Consider the following 23,682-nt stretch of genomic DNA (forward strand, 5'->3'; position numbering starts at 1 on the left):
ATTTATCATATTCTGGACAAATTGGGTAAAAGGTCCTCTCTTATTGCGAGATTTTTTTTTCTAATTCATTGCTTTTCAACATGAACCAGATGTGTGCTCCTGGGCTGCACTCTCCCACCCCTCACTCCCACCCCTTACCCCCAGCCCACCCCTCCACCCCCTCACAGCTCAGCACCCTTAAAAGTGCTGCCTGTGCTGTCCCTCCTTCAGACTGACTAACTGTGAGGATGGATAGTGTCCTGCTGCTGTTGTCCCTGTGGGCTCTGGTGGGGAGTGCGTCTCTGCAGACTGTAGGTAAGTGCATTACACCTGGAACCACACACTGCAGGTGAGTCTTTTACAGTCTTGTACAGACCACAGGTGTGGGCCACACTGACTCAGTGGTTAGAGCAGTGGTCCCTCAACCCAAAGGCTAGAGGATCTATTCCTGCTCAGACCAAGTAATGTTGTTGTGTCCTTAGGCAAGACACTTCACTCACCTAAATATAAAAGTACTGTGTGCATATGTGTTGGTGAGGCTGGAGGGTTAGAGGAGCTGATGTGTGTGTATGTATGTGAGGACTGAATGAATAATGCGTTCTGAAGAGCTTTAGGTGTCTTGAAACATGCTTAATAAATCCAACGGTCATGAACGGTCACATTTTTATACAGCGCTTTCCACCTTCAAGGCACTCAAAGCGCTCCAGTGCATTTTTATGATTGTTCCATACACGCTGCAGGTGAGTCTATTACACCTGTGTATATATAAAAGCATATCCCAGTGCGCCTCTGCTTCCGGACTAATGAGCGCTGACCTTTGCCTCGGCTTTCTCTTCAATTAACATAGTGAGTGCACAGTTGGCCTCCAGCGCAGAGCAGACGGTCACATGACCAGGTGCACGGGATGTCCTGGGCCCTCTGCTGCTGCATGTGTGTAGAGCAGGTCACATGTACCGTACTGTTTCACACATGTTTTCATTCTGAGAAGTGAAGGATGGCGCCCGGTCCCCCTTAGGCTCCCTCCTCACAAATGTTCTGGACATTAAGGGTGTGTCTGCATGTACATGTACTGTGTGATGGAGCACATATGGAAAAGCTTCAGACTGTTCAAGGAATAGACAAGATCTCGCAAACTCGTCTCTTTTCTCAAAAATACCAAATGCCCTTTGACCTCTTGGAATGGCCTGAGCTGGCTGACCACCCACACTGACCTGAGTGTACCAGAAACAGGAAACAAAGCAGAATTGGGGCACTAAATGTCATTGTTGGTTTACAGCTTCACCAGGGGGTCCTCTGTGCTTTTGTAACTGTATGTGTGTGGTACCTCTGCAGAGTAGACATGTCAAGATTGTTAGGTTAATCAAAAATAGTGATTATCAGCGGCCACAAAATCATAATATACTTATAAGAACTAAAAATATTAACAATTTTAGAAGCAGATTTACTATTTCCATTCAACCTCTACTCCTAATCCTTACACTAAAATTGTGTACCGTGGCATCTTCTGTCTGGAGAGGCTGTTGTAACTCTCTGTGTGTGGTATCTGTGCAGGCCCATGTCCAGATAGGCTGTTGGGGCAGGAGAGGAGGAAGACTTGCCCCCGACCCTGCACACTGGATCGAGACTGTGGCAGCAAGCGCCAGTGTCTGTGTGACGGCCAGTGTGGGCTCAGCTGTGTGGCTCCAGGTATTGTCTGTGGGAGTGTTGTCTCAGGCCTCATTAAACTGTTTGTGTTTGTGCTCACAGCTGTGCCAACATACATCTGTGTGGGCCTTCACCAGGGAAATACAACAAGCTCCCAAATGCACCACGTGTGAGGGAGCTCTCTGCCAAAGCTCCTTATAACAGTCATTTTATTATTGCGTGAAAAGGGTAATTCTCAGAGACTGGAGCGATTGCTATACGGCCTCGTTAGCGCTCTTTTTTATGTGTTTTCAGTTCACAACATTTTAAAGACCCTATAGTTTAAAATTTAAGCAGAAAGCAATTGTTAAAATGCAGATGTTTTGACCTAGTTTATTCATATTTCTGTAATTACTAGGTCTAATTATTATTCCGTAAACAGAGATGCGTAGAAAAAACAATTATTTTACTCAAGTACTTGAGTATCATTAGTTTACTTAAGTACAAATCAGTCGTCCAAGAACACTGTAAACCCAAATGTTCAAGGTAGTTACACAGTTTAAGTAGTGTATATTCAAAGTTTTAGAAATAGTCCTACTAACTTGATTATGTCAAGTTGCTGTAACATGTTCTTTTGAAATAAACTTAATTTATATAGTACATGCTAAAATACAAAACAATTTCAAAGCACTTCACCAAATAAATACTAAAATGTATCACAACAAATAGATTATTTTTAACTCATAATAAATGAAAATAACTGAACTGAGTTGCCTTAAGAGAAAACTACGAGGCATATTAACTACAAATAAAAAAAAAAAAATCAACTTGAAATAATCGAGGCAATCGATTGCCTCAATTATTTTGAGTTCTGATAACTTATTCAGGTTTACTGTGAACTAAGTAAAAGAGAGACAATTTCTGACATAACTGGTTTATCATGTAGTATTTTTAAATGGATGACAAAAATCTGGTAAGGTGTAAGAAACACAAATGTTCAAGTGTTTTAGACACACTCACAGTGGAAAGATGCCCAAAACTTTCACCCAGGTAAGAGTAGATCTGCTGTTTCATTCAGTATATGGTGCTATAGAAAACTATACCAAAAAGAAAACAAACAACCTCTGTATTTAATGAACAAATAAAAAAAAAAAATCTAATCTAAGCCACCATGCAATTTGCCTAGATGACAAATTGATGCATTTCACAATATTCTGTTTGGAAATTGCTTTCAAAAAATTATTATTACTAGTACAATTACTGTTATTATTAGGCCCCACTGTGACGATTTGCTATTTTGGTGATTCAGTTTGTTTCTGTTTCATGCAGTTTTAGTGCACCAACTTCTCCTATTGGTCAGACTCTGTTATGCTCTGAGTGAGTGACAGATGGATTTGACCAATCATAGTCAAATATGAGAGCTCAGAAGCTGTAGATGACTTTAGTTACATCTTGACACTGACTGAATTGTGATTGGAACTGCAATAAAATCAAAAGAGTATATACAGTATATCTCAGATTCCACAAAGTCATCCTTGTAAAGTGAAAAGAAACAGTCTGTTCTCAGCAGTGTTCCTTGGTCACAGCTTTTTGTTTGTTATTTGTGTTTTCTACAGGCCGGACATGTCCTTGGCCTCTCCCTGTGGCAGAGAACACTGAGGTGCGCCTGCTGTCTCCCACTCACTCCTTCTCCGCTCTGCTCGAGGTGCGCTGCAAACCCGGCTTTGCTCTGTCCAGCGGCTTGGATGCCATTATTCGCCGTTGCCAAGGTGACAGACAGTGGAGCGGGGACGAGCCCACTTGCACAGGTACAAACGCTGGTTAAATCACAAAATATACTGCCTATTTTAAAACTGTGTAACTTATTATTGCTTTGCTCTACAGTCTGACACATTTATTCAGTTTTAGATAGGCAATATTTTATTCTTAAATTCCTTCCAAAAACATTCTTATTGTGAGGACACTTGCCTTACCACAGATCTGACCTGGCTGTAACTTGGCCTAGTGGTGTCTTCTGTTCATCTCTGTGGAAATAGATAAGTTTCATGTCATAGCAATAATATCTCATGGTGACAGACTCTACCAGAAAAGTTACACAGTGGAACTTCAAGTGGTATGACCCATGCTGCTTTCAAAACAGACCACTTAATCAAACCATATTTCATAATTTGGCTTTTAAAGGGTTTTGGAGATATAGACAGACTAATAATAAATGAAACAAAACTCCAGGTATGTTTTTTGAGGAGGTAACAACATTTAACATGGCTTAAAGTGTCAGATTTGTGTAATATTGGACCTTTAAATACTGCACTTCATCACTATTGAAAGTTATTTTATTAACTTATCTCATTTCAGGTCTTGTAGTTATACATACAGTATGTTTTCAGTCTATACAGTCATCGCATCCATTCATTACAACCCAAGACACAGGCTGAATAAACTTTTTTTAAATGCTGTTTCACTTTAACACCTCTAATAATCGCCCAGTATAGATTTTACTGAGAAGTAGAGACTGTGTGCATGTTGCCCATTGATTGTGCCACAAGGAAATGAATAATTTTCACAGTGAAACTCCAGAGTGCTGGATGAGAAACTGCAGAGCCGGGACACTCATCCTGTTGTCATAGCAACTAGGGAAATAGTAAAAATGGTGATAAAACACATAAATTTGGCACAAATCTAGACAATATAATTTTAGCTTGTTTCAATGAAATAATAAGAACATTGAGTCCGGGCACTCAAAGGAAAATCACTTTGCTTTTTTGAGTTGAACTCCAAATGAATGATGGTTACTTAGTGGTTAGAGTGTTCGCCCAGCAACAAAAGTATGTACTAATGTTATACTCTGGAACATTCTTGGTAAAGCAATAACATCTCCTGGAGACAAGCAGATGGTAGAAAGTTATAGAGTGTACCTTTTAGATATTTTGCTCACAAGCTCAGCACAGATGCTCAGTCTCTCTTCAGTCAGGCTGTATAGCAACAGTGACAGTACATAACAGCACGTCTCTTACTTGAATTAAACTCTATTAGAAACACTTTACAAAAGTATAAGCAGTTATCATGGGCTTTCACTGAAAAATCATTAAAACTAAATAAAGACTTTTCATAATACTGCTAACACAAGACTCACTGAGGCCTCCTGCTGTTAAACATTACCTCTCACAATAGTTACAATAGATACAGGTCTGTACAGTCCTCATTGCCTCAGATGGGGAGTAATTAGTTACAGTTACTTTTCGTACTTTTCAGACACCATCCTTGTACACAAATATTTTTATGAAGTAAGCAAAAATGTTTCGCTTTATATTAACAATATAACTTTGACACCACCATTCAATATTACTTGAAGTATCAGTACTTTTACTTGAGTACAGATTTTTGCTGCTCTACCCACCTCTGCTCTCTGCTTGAGTCTGTCAGTATTTATAAAATAAGGTCTTGTTTTTATTTCTTTTCTCACACACTGAGAGCAAAAGTACACACACTTTTTAGAGCCTGTGGGGTCCCAGCCTCCCCATGATTCCTCTCTGTTAAAAATAAAGGGACTGTGCTACGCTGAGCTGTATAGGCAAAATATTATCATCTACAAGACGAAAACTTCTCACAAACTATAGGACAGGTGCATAAGAGGACGCATACAGTGTTAGGAAAACTACAAATCTCCCACATCCGGTCTTGCTGCATCATCACTGATTTGCCTAAAGACTTTGCCTAAAGGTGCAATATGTAACTTTTCTGGTGGATGGTCAGCCACCTGCTTGTCTCTGTGGATTTATTACTGTATTGCCTGAAATGTTCCAAAGTATGACAGTAACTTATTTGATGTCTCCATGGAGACAAGCTAGTGATGCCACTGGATCAACTCACAGGTTAGATCTGTGGAGAGGCAACATCGCTCACAGCAAGAATGCTTAAAGTATTTTAAACCATTAATACACATGTAATTGACTATATAACCAACAAAACAATAAGTCATGCACCTGTTACTAGAATAGTTACATAGTGCAGCTTTAAAAAAGTTAGAATGCATTTCTTTTATTTATACATTTGCGCTGTAGAAAATAAAATCCTCTTATTGCAAGGACTACAACATCAAAAGCACAATTGAGAATATCCCCGGTCTCCCCTCGCGATTCTTCTCGATTAAAAAGAAAATACACAGCGAATAGTGATGGATGTGAGCTGTACTGCGAGACAGGCAGGAGGTGGGTGGATTTCATTGTGTGAGTGGAGTCCTATAGGCCTGTGGAGCTGCAGTGGGCGGTGGAGCACTGTCAAAGTGGCACAAGCAGAGGTATACATTAGCGGCTGGTGCGCTGAAGGTGTCACCGTTTGTGTGTGTCCATGAGTGGGCGCGCATCACAGCAGCAGTGCAGTCTTTGGCTCCTGCTGCTCCGGGCTCTTTCTCCTCCTCTCATCCGCTCCCATCTGAGGCCTGTGATAAGGGCTCTCACTACAAAAGCCAGCCAAGGACACGCTCGCTGCTCCAGGCTCCTGGGTGGGTGCTCGGGTGCTGGGTTGGTTAGTCGTCTTTGTGATTGAATCTGGTTGTGATACTGGGAGGAAAAGGAAAGAACATATTGTGAAAGGATTCGGACTTTGAGATCCTTGGAGAGATTTATCTGAGATTGACTTGTGCTCAGTACAGTTAATCTACCGATGTTGGAACAAATGTTAAAGTTACTACTACTCATACTTCTACTGGCAGGACATGATGCTGTAATATTTAGTTTTAGAGTTGGTTGGGCTAGATCAGAAGATTTAGGTGTCTATAGGAGGGAGCCAACACTGTTACTATTCCCACTACTACTACAAATAGACACATGACAGTTTTCTATTGTATTGATGATGATAATTTCATCTGGTTCTCCACTAACTACACACTGGTCACACAAAAGGTTGCATTCACAGGTGTCTGAGTCATGTTTAAACCTGACTTAGTCCTGGTCTTGTCTATATTTAGTTCCAATTAGGTTATTACTTTGCCTTGAATGTTCCACAGTATAGCATTGAACCTCTCTATAAAGACAACAAAGTGAAAGCATGTTTCTTTTTAGTATTTTAAGCAATAAAAGCACCTGTAATTGAATAAATGCAAAACAATAAAATTTCCTTGGAGACAAGAAACCTTGTATAGTGCAGCTTCAAAGTACTTTTTTTTTAACTTCTAGACTTCTGATTGGACCACAAAAGCACAATTTAGAATGGGGGTTTTGATTATTATACAACTCTAAGGCCATTCAAAAGCTCCCATAGCTGCAAGGCAGAACTATACCTGTGCTGTGGGTGCTGCTGCTGTGTGCTGTGTGGGTGGCCAGGATCAGGGCACTGTTTTCGGGCTCTTATCCACAGCCAAAGCCTCTCCAAAACTCTCCGTCTCCCATAGGCCCCTTTACATTCTAACATTGGATACAGAAGACAGGCCCGAGGCGAGAGCTGTCCCTGCCTTTCTAAGCTAACAGTGCGGGGGTCAGCAGCGAAGCACCACTTTCATATTTATATTTGCAAAAGCGTGAGCCACTCAAATGTCCAGGAGACAAACAGTTGCCAGGCATTACACAAGACAGCACAGCAGTGTTTGGAGAGGTACTTTTGCACTGGTTCTCCAACTACGATTTAAGAAGGAGGATATTTTTATTTCCATTAAAGAAGGCACTGGGTCAAATGACATTTTAGATTATGTAGAGAAGTGAGGGAACTGGAGCAAAAACGAACTTGAATCTGCAATCTGGACACACATTTTGACACTTAGACATAGAAGCATTTCAAATTAGGCAATTTACATCAAATCAAATTAATAAAGTAATGCATTTGTCATCTTGTAAGCAGCATCACAAACACTTTTATTCAGAAAAGTAATCAATATTTTGCAAATTATCTGCCAAATAGGTATGAAAATTGCACTTATGCCAGATTTAATTCATATTTCAAGCTACATTGTCTAGACCAGCCAGAAATAGATTGAGACATTTGTAATTATCAATGATCATCTTTGGTCTTTTTAATCGAGAGGTCCGCAGCCAATTCTTTCTCAATAAATGCATGTGGTTTGGAGTAGAGTTCAGACTTCTGAGTAAGCAATATGTCAATTATTAAAGCTTTCTTACAATCACATAAAAAATTGTGACCTGCAAATCAGAATTTTGAATCTAAGTCATTTTAACTTGTGTTCAGCTTGGGGTTTTTTGCATGTATAACTCTGTGGATCTCTTCCCTTTTCCTTTAGAAGTGCAGATCACAGAGGGAGAACCAGAGCCAGAGCCAACAGAGGCCTTGACCTGCCCGCTGCCCAAAGATGTGACTGACACGTTTAGTATCCAGGGAAACGCTTCTGTGGGGACCTCCATCCACTACAGCTGCCTGTCTGGGTAAGATACAAGTCAACTGTGCTCTGTGAAAATCCTATTTCGTGAGAGGAAGTGTGAGGACTGAAGATGATGTGTAAAAAAAAAGGGGGGAAAATACAAAACTGGAAGACTTAAGAGTGATAAATTACAGGAAATTCATTTTGGTATTTCATGAAGCCAACACTCCCCCAACTGAGCGAACTGGGTCATAACAGTCTAATCTTGTATTGAGTCCTCTTTAACACTGAGTCATCCACACACTAAGACAAGTGGATGTGTCAGCCAGATCAGTGTGCAGGCTCGAAAAAGAAAGGCAATGAAAAGATATAATTTGCACCTATTTTTTATTTTTTTTAAAATAATGTTGATTTATCAGAAATTGGAATTGACTCAAGTGTCACTTTGCCATCTGTGTCCATCATTCTCCTGTCTCTTTCTACAGAGCGGATTTAGTGGGCAGCAGTGAGAACTTCTGTCAGGAAAACCAAACCTGGCAGTATCCCCATCCCATCTGTAAAAGTAAGTGCCAATAATATATATACTGTCAGGCCTAGTATGTGAATCACATAGTCACAAGTATATATCGTTATGTTCATTATGACTTAAACTTTGGTCAAAAAGTTTATGAGAGGCTAACTCCACGGTAGTACAATGTGGCCTTTATAAATGTACAGCTTATGCCCTGGTGATGTGTTGTCTTATATTGCCATCTTGTGGTCAAAGTTGTGTACAGCAGCCTGTGGTTAAATTGCGTGCAGTATTTCAGTATGTCTCTGCTCTCTCAGAGGTGTACTGTCAGCCTCCTAAGGACGTGGAGCATGGGTACGTGGTGGCCGTGCAGAAGACGGAGTATGAAGTGGGATTTGACGTTCACTTTCTGTGTAAGAAGAACTTCCTGTTGGATGGGCCTCAGAAGGTGACGTGCCTCCCAAACGGCAGCTGGAGTGAGGCGCCCCCCCACTGCAGAAGTACGGCCTGTGCAACAGTTTCACTAAGAGCCAAATTAATATTCATGTGTTCAGAAGACTACTGCACAAACCAGACACACACTTCACTGACTATGGACTCAGGACAGCCTTTTGCTCTTTTTTCTTCCAGTTCGCTGTCTCATTCCCGCTGAACGCAGCCGCGTGGTGATCGGGGGAGTGAAGCGCTGGCCCTTTGATGTCACTGATGCCATGGTTCCTCACGGGGAAAACGTCACTTTTTTCTGCAAACATCCAAATAAAATGTGTAGCTTCACTGCATCTCAGACCTGTTACGACGGACACCTGCAGCCTCCAGCCTGCTACCTGGGTAAGTTGGGTTTAGTGCAGTGTTTCCCAATCAGAAGTACAGGGAGTGCAGTCTGAAAACTAAGGCTGAATTGAATATTTGATTAATGAATGTTGTAGTGCATCATTAATAATGTTTGTGTAGGACAATCTTGGCATGAATATCAATAAAACAAGAAAATATAATAGTAGAAACACTGGTAGATTGTATAAGGGGAAGTCAGGACAAAAAGGGTTGGGTACAACACTTTGCATGAATACAACTGCAGTTTAATGTGATATATGAAATGCATTGCTTACATGTTTGCTTGATTTGCAGAGCCCACATGGCTGCAGTACAAACTCTTCCCTCATCGCCTGGTGTCTGAGATTGAGGCCTGTGATTTGGAGGAGATGGCCTGATGACCTTGGCCCACCAGAACACAGAGTCACAATATGAAACACAGCAACTATTCTATTCTCCTATATCATCTACTATAACAGGTGTATTGGCTGTCGTGTCCACTGTCCCATATGCCCTTTGGACTATAAGTTAACTTTCCATTAGGCTTCACAAATGCAACACAACGGCTCCCATCTGTTATGCTTTCTGATTTCTGAATCCTTGTGCAGAACAAATAAATGCGTTTTTATAGTGACCTTTTATTGCGAATGGTCCAAAGTACACTGAAATAACCATACTATTTAATCACCGACTGCCCTTTTGTTTTCATATTATCCTTAAAATGCAAATATGTGCAATTTTACACTAAATGTACAGAACATAGCTCCAATCTAGACATGCATTTTAATGTCATTTTACTCTTTGACGCATCAAGTCTGAACTGGCTTGTAAGTTTTGACAGTATTTAAAATAAACATATATGAAAAATTACATGTCTGGGGGTATTTTGTGGTGATTTTGTGGTCTTTTTCCTGGATGCTGTTCTATATTGCATTGGCTCCATGTCTCGTCTGGAGGCTGCGGGTTCAACCGTACTCATAGGCTGAACATGGCTAATGCTCGGACCCGGTAGGCTGCGACACCATAGCAACTCCCCTTGACCCCTCCCTCCTCCAACAAGCGCAGCATCACCCTTTACACCGCACAGTCATATTTGGTCCTCCGGAAATATCCACTGCACGGGTAAGCCAGTCCCTATGCAGCAGGCTTATGGGTGGAGTATAGTTTAAATTACAGTTTTAAATGTATGGGGCACGCATCTCACGCCGCGTCTGACTGCTACGGTACATGACAGCGCGCGGGGAAAGTTTGTCCTCGCGCAGCCGGGTCGCGCTCCGGTTGTCTCGGACCCACGGCTCTAAAATGGCTGGCTGGAGGTCCGAGGACGCCGAGGTGCCGAAGCGGAGGATTGAATCGCTCCGGAACATAGCGGTCTCCGGGTGTCTCCTTCTCTGCTAGAGCCGGGGGAGCGACGCGATAGAGATGCTGTCGCCCCAGGTCCGAGGGCTGCTGTCAACGCGCACGCTTGATCTGACCAGCGGTCTTTCGGACCATGGACTTTGCGTAATGGCGTCCTCCATCGACACAAGGCTACTTTTCGATTTACCCTCAGATAGGCTATTACTGAGCCATATTTGGTAAATGATAGTAAAAGAGCAGTAGCGGCTTAAACATATTGGACAGAGTGTAGCGTGCACATTGCTGAAAGTCTGACAGAAATGCTTACCGATAGTGTCGCTGGTGAGCAGCCATATGAACCTGTAAAAATACGCACAGGGGTTAGTACTGATGCCAAAATAAATGTAGGCTATTTTCTGTGATCATTGTTTCAGAATATTATATAGCCTAGCTGTATAGGCAGTCTGTGTAGTGGGTCGTGCGTTATGCTGCTTGTATTGTTATCATTTTTAATTTATCAGAAGTTTTTTCCCCCTAATGGTCTATTGATCAAGCCTATAAACTTGACCTCAGTGATGACCCCACTTAAACCCCTTCTATCCAACATTACAGCTTTATAGGCCTGTTATAAAAAGGAATGTATATCCATAGATTTTAAATATGATGTGATTTGTTAAAGCCTAGTTCCTTTCTATTATATAATAAGTGTCTCTTGTTTACCTTTTCAGAATTAAAGAGGTATGCCCCAAAATGGATTCTCAGTTGGCTACAGTCCTGACCAGTGGGAGCCTAAATGTTCAAAATGGCAGCCAGTGCACACAGATATCAGGGCCACTTTCCGAGGTTTGTTTAGAGCCAGAGGGAGAAGAGACCTCCTCCAGCACTGTGCCAGGTAACCTCCAGCCATGCCCTGTACAAATAGCACTGACCATCAGGCAGGACTCACTGTCAATCAATGGAAAAAAGCCAGAGGGAGGCGGGACTTCAAAGCCAGCGTCCCACGAGACAAGTAAGAGTGGTGGATTCAGGGAACCAATTACAGTCAAGACCGGAGTGCCTATTCTGCGCAGGGAGCCAATCAGAATCCGCATAGTTGCTCCCCCACAGTGCAAAAGGCCAATCACAGCCTCCACCCTCAGCCTCACCAAAGACCTGACCCTCTCCCGTTTGAAAAAGCCTGCGGTGGTCCCAGCTGGAGATCAAAACACAACTAAGAGTCAAACCAGTGTTAACAGTGAGCCCAAAATCAAGATGGACACTCAAAAGCCTGGGCAAGAATCTTTGAAAAGCAGAGATACAGTTAAAAAAATAATTTACAAAGAGAAAGATTTGTGTCAAGATAAAAATAATACTGATGCTTTAGAGACCCTTCTTATCTCGAGCAATGATACAGTCAAAATACTAACCCAGTGTAAGATTAAAGAGGAGCCAGAGGAGGATCTACAGAAAAACATTCCTATATTTTGGGAAAGGATGCCACTGAACGGTTTGAAGATAAACGCTATGGAAATAGAGGAACAGACTGAACCACTGGACTTAAGTCTACCCAAAAAACGTGAGAGGCGATACGGGCGATTATTGGAAGACTGGGGAGAGAGTTCACTTATTATGGAAGTGGATGAGTATGAAGGGGAAGGGGATAGAGACATTGTAGAAGACGACAGTGACTTAGAGGTGTTTTGTACTAACGATTTACAACTCTCCCCGTCTATATTTGATTCTTCTATAGACTGTAACACAGAAGACCTCCTTTTAATAGACGATCAAGGTATCCCGTACACCCTGAGCCCGGATGGACACAAATTGCCACAAGTTGATATTTCTAAGCTGGAGCAAATGAAAAGTGTAGATGAAGACGGGCAAGTTTTATCAACAGAGGAAGTTACAAGTCATAGCCATAATATTGACAATGAACAAATAGACGCGTCCTTTGATAAGCCAGTGGACGAAACTCCGCCTCCCTCGCTCACACCTCAGCTGGAGGAGAACCCCAGTGAAGACACAACAGAAACTCAGCCCCACCAGGAAGTTCAACCCCCATCTGCAGTATCCCTACTCAATCAGCCCATTCAAATCCTCACTAATTCCACTAACAACACGCCCATCGTCTTCCTCACCTCCTCTTCATCCTCTGTCCAAACTCCTATAAGCCTGTCTTTGCCTTTTTCGCAGGCTCCATCCTCCACGCCGATGCTGCTCCTCCTCTCCCCCGTTGCGCCCTCTGCTGGTGAGGCCACCGCTACCTCCACGCCCATCGCCGTTCTCGACCCCACCACGGGTCAAATATCGCAGATTGCAACTGCAGCACCTCTGGGTCAAATGGGTGCAACCGTATCGCCTCTGTCCCACCCCGTGATTAGACTAAGCCCAAGTAACCCGCAGATCATTCTCTCAGGCAACACTGTCCTCAGCTCTCTGTCTGTTCATGAGTCCAGTCTACAAATGGACCAGAATACTTCCTCTGCAACGCTTTCTCATAATCCAATAAGCTCTTCCGAATCCACGCCATCTGGAAATCAAGCCATATTTTCCGAAGATACTGAAGACAAGCCATCAACTGCCGGTTCTGCTCCTGCACAACCTCCTGCTTTAAACTTAGATTCCTCCTCTCAACCTGGCAACGAAGCAGTTGACCAATCACCCTCCACAGACACCAAACCCGATCTCTCTGACCCCAAATTCGAACTGAACGACCACCTTTATTACAACTGCGCAGCGCCGCCTTCACCTTCGCTTATGTGCACCACCAAACTGGAGCCCATGGACCAGGTAGACCCCCTCTCTCCGGACTGGACCCCTGACGGGCAGGGTGCTCGCAGGGTGCTGTACTGCCAACTGTGCCCGCGGGTCTTCTTTTACATGTCAGATCTGGAGCGCCACGCCATCACACACTCACAGAAGAAGCCCCACGTTTGCCCACAGTGTGGCAAAGCATTCAAGCGCTCCAGCCATCTACAGGTCAGAATACAGTATTTACACACTACAGTACAGATACATGTGTAGTAAATAGTTTTAATAACACACAAATTTGTGCAGTCAGTACTTTATAGTTTGATATTTGTGAATAAAGTATAATGTAAGGATGGCAGTATGACAAGCTGAAGTTGCTTTTCTGTGTAAAGGTGCACTATATGTCTTTCCACAGTGTCTTTTCTCTTATCTGTCACGAATTACCTTGAAAAACAGACCGGCGTCGTCTGTCAGATCTGACGTGTTACTGGTTATGTCACTTGCCTGACACCACGGAGAGTAGATAACTTTAATCCCATAGTTTGGAACATTCCTGGCACAGCAAATATATCTATATCTATGCTCAAATACAGATGTATGCTGTTTACTTTTCTGCACCTACTTCTGCTGTTGGTCAACCTCTGACATTCTCTGAGTGAGACAGGCGGACATGAATTGTGATCAAATCAAAATTGTGTGCTTGCCCTACAAAAAATAATACAAATTCTGTGATTTTTGGCCACCTGTGAGATCATGTCATGTGACTTGTGTAGTGAAAAAGTTGTTAGTTCCCTGGCTTTAGTATGAGGTTGAAATGGTAAATATATATATAATATATCTATAGCACTTTCCACCTTCAAGGTGGTCAAAGCACTTTACAACAAGGAACCACTCACCCATTCACACACCAGTGTACACAGACATTGTGGGCAAGGTGGGTTAAGTGTCTTGCCCAAGGACACAACAGCAGCATTCATCTGTGGGAGCTGGAATCACACCAGCCAACCTGTGGGTCAGTGGATCTGACCACTCAACCTGTGATGTTTTTATGTCGAGAGCTGGATTCAAACCGCCAACCTTCAGATCAGTGGGCGAATGCTCTACCAACTGAGCTACTGCCGCCAATGAAACTCATCATGATTGTTCTATTAATAGCTATAATACCAGTCATTTTCTGTACTTACAGTGTTCTTAAATGTACAAGCCTCAAGCAGAAGTTGTTGTATAATAATAAATGTTATTGAAATCCTTGTCTTAACAGAGGCACAAGCACATTCACACGGGCCAGAGGAACTACGTCTGCCCAATCTGTGCCAAACGTTTCCGGGAGGCGGGCGAGCTGCAGCGTCACCAGCGGGTCCACACAGGAGAGAAGCCGTACCAGTGCCAGCTGTGCCACACGCGCTTCGCCGAAAGGAACACACTGCGCAGACACACCAAGCGCAAGCACCCCTACCACCAGGTCGCCATGGAGATGCTGAGCGACAAGAAGAATGGAGGAGGTAAAAGTGCATCTGCGGTGCAGGAGGAGGAGAGTGCGGAGTGGTACAGCTCCTCTGTGTCACACATGGACAACTCAGAGTCCGAGGCAGAGGCATAGAGACTGAAGGGAGGCCACTTCCTCTTTTAGATTTCAACACATTCACAAAGGGAGCACTTTCATTTATGTTGAAACTTATTTATTATTACATTATATTCCCATTCCACTGGACAGGGCCAAATGCTGGATTCCAAATCATGTATGATTATTTTAAAGTATAAAGGGAAGACATTATTTTCCCTTAACTGAAAAATGTCTAACTTATAAATCCTATGAATTTATTACATTTGCATTTGATGCATAAAAGATATAGAACCCTTAAGAGAAAATACGTTTATTGAGTGCCAGAGCTGTATATAAAAATAGTATTGTTGAACTGCACTACTACGAGAGATGAAGTATCTTTCAACTGTCAGACACTGTGAGTCATTTGCACTTTTCTTTGTCATTTTATAGGCCTTTGTGGATTGTTGCCTGTTATTTTCTGTATGTGTCCTTGTTCTTTGACCAAAAGATACAAATTATCAAAAGGATATTAGATTTTGCTTTATGTGGATTTTATGTAATTTATTTGAATAAAATTTCTTTAATGTAACACAAACACTTTGGTTTTCTCTTCTCAGTCCAGCCTGGTGTGAAGTCAGAAGTCTGTGGAGTAAAATAAGACTATATAAGGCTCAGCCGTTAGAAAACAAAATGACCTAAGCGTCTGATATACCTAATTTAGAGATCATTTGGACTGTCTCCAGGAAGTAGTCTAATTGTATTTTTGGATACTCTTTAACTAATTTTTCAGTCTAAAAGCAAAACCGCTGGAAGGTAATTTGTTACTGAAGATGCATTGCCTACCTAATTTTAAAAACAGAGCAGTGGCACGGTTGAGAAAACACTCCAAGCTGGCAAAATAATCCAAGTGGTAAGGATCATTGCAACTAAGTATTAACTACTGTCTACTTATCTTACTTATTTCCCTACTAAAACTACACCATAAACAGATTCTCCAGCACATTAACCAATTTCCATGATTAGACTTCTGATCCGCTTCCTTTGTGTTAGTCAAATTAACTGGAATGATTAGTTCTCCACTCACGTGTTTAAATTATGACCTCTCGTAGTGGATGTGAATGTCTTCCCTCATGTCTACAACAAAGCGCGTAAATTGACACAAAGTAGATCCCGTTGGCCTAATTGACACGAGAGATCCGCAAATTTGCTGAGCCAACAAGGTCCCACATGCGCAGTGTCGTTGATGAATATTCATTTAACACGCTACGCACCTCGAGTTTTGGCTTTGAAATGCAGTTTGAGGTTGGGCACTTGCATGTGAATTGCATGTGTTTTGGGTTTTGGGGGACCCCTGTTGCACAAAACTTTAAAGTGCATTCCCTCACACACATGTTATTGGCTAAAATGTGCGTGCGTAATGTGTGCGTCTTTACGTGGAGCGGTCCGGGCAGCAGGCCACGGCGCAGGGTGTACAGCCAAGTGATTGAAGAGATAAAAGTAAAATCGTGGACACAGGAGAAGTAAAGAAGTATGCCAGGATAGGGATTTTTATTCATTTGATACATCGCCTGTTTTGATACGTTGTTGGCATAGCAATCCGTTGAATCACACATGGCTGCGTCCTGGAACCAAAACGTCAACAAACCATATAATGAGTTTGATTCGTCCTCTCAAGGTTGCCATTACACTTTTTGGCCATGTGAGGGCAGACTTACACTTCAAAACGCGGGACACGAGCTGTTGCCTTGTCATCTCAAATGGTGGAGAGAGAATTCACCATGGAAGACACATCCAAGCTGCTTGACTCTTAGATCTAAATCATCCGGAAATCTGTGGTGGGAACGGGATTTGCTGTTATTTTTAATGACGTTTGTAAATGTTTTGTGATCTGAGCTGCAATTTAAGAAAGTAAACAAAAGAAAAAGGCTGCCTGTAAAACAATCTGCTACATGAAGAAGAGCTTCATTACGCTACCACACAAAGGTGCATTCTGTAACTTTTCTGGTGCAGGGTTCACAGCTTGTTTCCATGGAGAGATATTAATGCTTTGCTAGGAACATTACATTAAATTTATGGAGCAGGTGTGTGTAAAAATCACTCAGTTGTGTAGGTAGAATCCATGGCAAAAGGAGAAATTCAACACTTCACATTTAACAAAATACAATAACATAAAATTAAAACATTAAAACATAAAGCATCACCCACAACAAATACAAAACAACAAAACCCCCCATTTACCCCTGACCACACACACCAACACAAATTTAGTTAAATAAAACAAAAGTAATGTGACAGATAAACACACCGCTAGGTCCCCTTACACTGATATATTTGGACAATTCATAATTTAAATTCCCTCTCTCTCTTTCTTCCTTTTTTTCCCATTTTCAAATAAGCATTTGTAGTCCCTATATTTAAACTAATATTATTTCACCATCATCATTTCCTTTCATCATCTTTTACTATTTATTACAAACTTCTTCGCATTCTTAACTTAACTTTAACTGGACAATGGTTTATTTTGGTTGAATACCATGCAGCTTGGATGAGTTGCAAAACGTATTCGACCAAAATAAACTTTTGTCCAGCTGACAATTTGAATTTCTCCTTTTGTTATGGAGCAGGATGTCTGTGTAATCCCTCAGCTGTCTGTATCCTTGTTCTTTTGCAGTCTTTCATTAAGGATGGCTTTAGATAATTAACATTTTCCTAACACTGAATTTAAGAACTAGTTAAATTTTGAAATTCAATCAACATATCTCAAAAAAATCAGATATATAATCATAAATATTTTGTCAGTTAGGAAGTGGTCCATGTACCGATTGGGTTCTGATCTGACCCCAGTTTAATTCTAATGTAGACTTGGTTTGGTCCTGTTCTTGAACTTCTAGTCCTGGTTAGGGGTGTGCAAAAACATCAAAATATTGATATATTGTATGGTTTAATGTATCTGCTGTATCAATATATTGCCAGGAGTAGGTTTTTGTGGTATATTTTACTAAATTATTTTGTTACAGCTACAGTTTTGTTACTTGTTCAGAGGAAGGAAACTTGTTTATGCAACAAATTTGACTCGATACGGTCCATTAAAAATAAAGGCTAAATCATGGCTGTGATACTAAAAGTCTTTGTTAAACCACTTCTTGTGCAAAGTTCATATGAAACACAAACATTTTGATCATCAAAACTGTGAAAATGTCAAATGTGTACCATAAACAAATTTCCTTCCTCTAAACCAGCAACAAAACGGTATTGCTGTACCAAAATAATGTAGTAAAATATACCAAAAAAATACTCTTGCCGATATATCAATACAGCAGCCCATGATACACAGTATCATCACATTAAATGATATGATACATTGTTATTTTGATATTTTTGCACACCCCTATTTGATATATTCACTGTTTTGATGATTAAAATGTTTGTGTTTCATATGTACTTTGAACAAGAAGTGATTTAACAAAGACTTTTAGTATCACAGCCAGGATTTAGCCTTTATTTTTTAATGAACCGTATCAAATCGTTTTGAAATATATCGTATCGAACTGAAGGTGCACTGTATCGAGATATGTATCATATTGTGGTCTATGTATCGATGTATGTATTGTATTGGCAACTTCTTAATGATACTCAGCCTTAGTCCTGGTTCAGTCCACTTCCATAAACACAAGTGAGCTGATATACCCTCCTCCAGAAAAGTTACACAGTGCTTCTTTAACAGTGATGTATCCTTTACTACCAGGTAACACAGAAGGGTTTCCACATTTTAATATGATTACTGTGTGCGTGTTTGTGTGTGTGTGTGTGTGTGTGTGTGTGTGAAAGAGAGAGTTAAAGAAGGAGGGTAACAGGTGCAAATCAGCGAGGGAGTCCCGGGTTAGAGGGGGGTGACCAAAGCACAACCAGAAGAAAAAGCTATTACATCACCAGCTCCCCAATGTGCCACCATGTTGTTTGCTTGTTTACTGTCCTTTGATGTGGGCGCCGTCAAAAGGTGAACAGGGAAAATAACAGATCATCTTTTGTAATGAGCAATACAGATGTAATAGCTCCAGGGTTAGTCAACGCTCAGTAATGTTAAAATGAAGTCGCAGCTCTGGCATTCATTTTGGGCTCCACTGGTTGTTCCGTTTTGTTCCATGGAAACTGGAATTGGCCATCTCTTAGCTCAGCGGGCTTTGTATTTAGAAATCTTGACGTCACCCTCGTTCTTTGTGAGTGTGTATGTGTGTGTGTGTGAATATTTTTTACATCTAGTTAAAGGTTGCATTTGTCTCTGTCCTCCTCCCGTTTTTTTGTGTTTCCTCTTGTGCAACATTTTATACAAAAAGTTCAAATATGTGAGATCCAAATTCGTTTATCTTTTGTGCAGTGAAAATTGCCCATACTAAAACTGCAAGGATTTTTGACAGTTGAAGTTGAAGATAATCATACACCAAAACCAAATTATGCTTAAAGGTCCTGTATTACACAAAAAATGTTTTTATCTTATCAGCAAACATACCTGGGGTTTTGATGCATTCACACATGTATGAGTAACCCTTTATTATTAGTCTGTCTACATCTCCAAAACTCAAACTGCTGTATGGAAACACAGTGGAGCACTTCTATTACTACATGACATCGCAGGGACAGTTTTTTCTGTTTGAGAAAAGAACTCAGTCTAAATATATGGCTATGTCTGTTAAACATTTGTGACAGAAACAAAATCAACTCCAGGTATGTTTGTGATGAGGAAACAACATTATAGCATAGACTAGAAAGTAGTATAATCTGGGCCCTATTATGTTAGCAGATTTACCCTGTACTTGGTGGCACCACCTAATGCCTCCGCTCAATTTCATTTCTCTCCAGCGACAAGGTCAGGAATCAGAATACACTAGTTTGCAAGAACCCCGGAAGTGCAAGTTCGGGCACCAGCCAATCAGCGAAGAGCCATACATTCTGTGTTGACAATGATTCCTGAGATTGAGTTTTTAAAGCCGGAACAAAGAGAATGTTTGGTGAATTTCATTAAAGGAAAAGATGTTATTGCCCTTCTTCCTACGGGATTAATATACCAGTTAGCCCTGTTAGCGGCGCAGGACATACGTCACGACCAAATAGTAGCGATTGGATAAATGATAAAAAGTATCCACCTACCGTCGAACGAACAAATCCTAATGCTGCGAGGTCAGACGGTTTCTACAAGGTGAAACCGGCTGATGAATCAGGCTTGGCGTCACCTGCTTGTCTCGATGGAAATAAATAGGTTTAATGCTTTACTGTGGAACAGTCAACAACCTGGGGGGCTGAATAGAATATCGTTTATTTATCAAAAAATTATACAAAATGATAAGTGTGTTTGGGGTGATTTATATATTTTTAAAAAACTGTATGAAAATGTTTTGATTGATTGATTAATTTATTTCGGTCACAGGTTTATTCTGACATTATTTAACATACACTGACTGAAACGGTGTAGACTGAAGCTTGAGCTTATTATGCCGACCTTTTATTCCTTTATTAGAGCGTCATCTTGACACCAGTCCATATTCATAAATACAGCAAGAGGAAACAAATAAATTAGTAACAGTACAACAAAGTACAATAGCACAAACTAAGTATCATAATTCATGTATCGGCCCAGAGTTAAACATTTCAACTTCTTTATAAAATGGAAGAGAGTGTTGCACAATTGTAAAACAAAATGTAGGATAGTAGTAGTATTACTAATCCAATCTTTTAACAAAGATTAGCCAGTGTAGCAGTCCATAGTCTCAGGTTTTGTGTCACTCTTCCCTTTCACCTCTCTGCAGTGTACTCACCCGAGCCCACCCCCATGAGGTCCCCTTCCTCCCTCAGTGACCTGCTGAAGCAGCACACACCAACCTGTCTGTCAAAGGAGCCAACAGGTGCTGCAGTACAACTTCACTACCCCCACGTTCCTGCTCCTGTCCTCCCTCTCTCCCCTCCTCTCTCACCTCTCTCCCCTCCTCTCTCCCCTCCTCTCTACCTCCTCTCCCTCTCTGAATATGCTCTAGGCCACATAGGCACACCTTCAGGCTAACACTCTAGATTCACACATTACTTTAAATGCTGTAAGCGTGAAGCCAAACTATCCACTGCTGATTCTAACTGTAAACTGTGCGGACGGACGGCTTCCTATAGGCCTGGTCACAATAACAAATGTTAAAGAGTGATATATTGCTTCAAAAAACATCACAGTAAACAATAATAATCACATTAAACCCTTTTCACAATTAATTGTAAAAAAAAAAACCTACAGTAAAATAAAAACTGTTAAGCTGAGTTCACCCTGGCACACACTACATCAAAATTGGCACTAGACTGGGACTAAATCCAGAACTATACCTGGAATAGGCCAGAATTAAACTAGGACTAAACCAGTGCCAAACCCAGTCTGCTTCAGGACAGGTGTAAGCAGGCCTTGAGTTAATATACAAGATAGAGTAGAGTTGTATAGTCCTTACTTATTCAACCCCATGAACTTCCATCTAATTCTCATTATTAATGCATTGAAAAAAATATATTAATCCCCCCAAAAAATTCTTGACTGGCCTAGTGACCTCTGACTCTTATAGGTGTTGTCATGCCACCACATACACGCGCATAGGACAACTCCAGAGCTGTTAAATCACTCCAGGAGGGTGACTCACAGGGACAGGAGCATATGAACTTGGAACTGAAGCTGTACTGATCTGAGTCCCAATGCCCCAGGCTCCTCACAGCGCTGTGTAATACTGTATAGTGTCATCTTAACATTATGACCACATTAAGGAAGTCAAACCCTTCACTTACTATTTGGAATGTAACGATAACGATAATCTCTCGGTATGATAGTGTCACGACATACATCTTGATATTTCTTGTGATATTTTGGATAGACTAATGTAATTGTATATAGGACACTTTTTAAAAAAAAATACCTTGACAAGATTTTGGTAAGAATCATTACCATCATAATCCCAAGAGGTCAAGTACAAACATATTTCTTCATGTTGTCTGCACTGAAATGAATCATTGTATATGTACTATTATAAAACAATACATTTAAGCAAAGAACTTGTAATTCTATATATTGTGACAGCCCATGATATTACTCTGAAACTTTTTACGATACAATATCACAATGTTTCGTTATTGTTACATCCCTACTATTACTTTAGAAATGACCAAACAAAAGGGAATATTTCATTCGTAACTTTACTCTCCCTCAAGTATGTGACAAGAATCCGTGTATCCTTCGTTCATTCGTTTTTCAAAAACAAAAACAAAAATAAGAAAACGAAAAAATGACAATTTTCTTCATTATTTGTCTCCAAAACCAAAATGAAAATTTGGATAACAGATAATGATTCTGGGACCAGACGTCATAGTCTTGGTCTCAGTCCTGGTCCCAGTTCTGGTCTGGTCCCAGTCTCAATCCTGGTTTCAGTCCCGCTCTGGGTCCAGTCTCAGTCCCGATTTGGTCCCGGTCTCAATTACTGTCTCAGTACTGGTCTCAGGTCTGGTCTCAGTTCTGGTCTGGTCCCAGTCTCAGTCCCGGTCTCAGTTCTGGTCTCACTTCTGGTCTCAGTTCTGGTTTGGTCCCAGTCTAAGTCCTGGTCTGGTCCCAGTCTCGGTTTCAGTCCTGGTCTCGGTGTCAGTCCTGGTCTGGTTCCGGGCTCAGTCCCAGTCTCAGTCTTGGTCTCAGTCCCAGTCTGGTCCTGGTCTGGTCTTGGTCTCAGTTTTGATCATCCGACAGTCTATGCAGGCACACCTCCGGGCCCATCCCAACACTCAGTCCGGGTTCAGTCCTGGTTCAGTCCTGGTTCAGTCCTGGTTCAGTCCTGGTTCAGTCCAGCATCGCAGTTTAAGTCACGGAAACAAGAAATTGTTATCCGTTTTTTCCATTATTCATTTAAACACAAAATCGAAAACTGAAAAAAACAAATCATTATCCGTTTTTTCATTTTGGTTTTGGAGACAAATAATTGTAGAAAATTGTTGTTATTTCATTTTCTTATGTTTGGTTTTATTTTGAAAAACGAATGAATGAACGATATATGGATTAACCAGATATATGAAATCACTATTGATAAAAGCTCTACATGGCTTATGTTTTGGATTTATTTTTGCTTTTAAGAGTGGATTACAAGATAAGAGATGGGTTTTTCCCCCCAAAAAATGAGTAGAGTTTTTAAACACAACAAATATGTAACCAGCATACAACAAAGTGCCCACTTAAAATAGAAAAAGCACAAAATCCTCTCCAGTGGGATAAGAGATGTCCACTCTATCATTGTTATTTTTTATTATATTGTGACAGAAAAATTGCAATCATCAATCAACTAAACATGGCTGAACGATTTAGGAAAAAAATTCATTTTAACTTTTCTGACAAGCATTGCGACTGTGATTAGATTTGCGATTTATGTTTTAATAATAGGATTCTGTTCAAAGTTCCCAAGTGAAAGGACGGAAAGAGTTCAACTGGAAAACTAATACAAGAATCACATTTCAGAACATATTTGTACAGATCTAAACTACAGGGTTATCATTTTTATGCAGAATAAGACAGAATATTTTGTATTTTGCAGCCCTGTGACTATCTTTACATCTCTACTTTGGACACTACAAACTCCTCAAACTCTGCGCTGGTGTGGTCAGCCGATGACAAGTGGGAAGGGGCGTGTGTGTGCAGGACGGGGGGACGACGAGAGGGGGTTTAGAGTGGGTTGAGTGGGGGGGAGGACGGGACACGCCACTTCGAAGGGGGAGGGGTGAAGTTTGACAGTCGGCTGCAGTTGGCACCTCGGATCCAGGATGCTTTGGGGGCGGACAGGGAGAAGG

At 41.2% G+C, this 23,682-nt stretch overlaps 2 protein-coding genes across 2 annotated transcripts; both read left to right on the forward strand.

Annotated features, from left to right (window-relative positions):
- Positions 1-210: 210 nt before the first annotated feature.
- On the forward strand, positions 211-10,033 carry ntd5 (ntl-dependent gene 5). Its single transcript, XM_020928032.2, has 8 exons — positions 211-294; positions 1,531-1,665; positions 3,219-3,410; positions 7,832-7,973; positions 8,395-8,471; positions 8,738-8,920; positions 9,051-9,248; positions 9,546-10,033. The coding sequence occupies exons 1-8, from the start codon at positions 228-230 to the stop codon at positions 9,626-9,628; spliced, it is 1,077 nt and encodes a 358-aa protein (XP_020783691.1). The 5' UTR covers positions 211-227; the 3' UTR covers positions 9,629-10,033.
- Positions 10,034-10,732: 699 nt separating this feature from the next.
- LOC129411848 (uncharacterized) lies at positions 10,733-15,294 on the forward strand. Its single transcript, XM_055163987.1, has 3 exons — positions 10,733-10,807; positions 11,297-13,526; positions 14,560-15,294. Exons 2-3 carry the CDS (start codon positions 11,319-11,321, stop codon positions 14,896-14,898), a joined length of 2,547 nt encoding a protein of 848 aa, XP_055019962.1. The 5' UTR covers positions 10,733-10,807; positions 11,297-11,318; the 3' UTR covers positions 14,899-15,294.
- The last annotated feature ends 8,388 nt before the right edge of the window (positions 15,295-23,682 follow it).

This window comes from Boleophthalmus pectinirostris, unplaced genomic scaffold (genome assembly GCF_026225935.1).
Source record: "Boleophthalmus pectinirostris isolate CB_2022bp ecotype Guang Dong unplaced genomic scaffold, ASM2622593v1 HiC_scaffold_6, whole genome shotgun sequence".
In the NCBI taxonomy this organism is placed as follows: domain Eukaryota; kingdom Metazoa; phylum Chordata; class Actinopteri; order Gobiiformes; family Gobiidae; genus Boleophthalmus; species Boleophthalmus pectinirostris.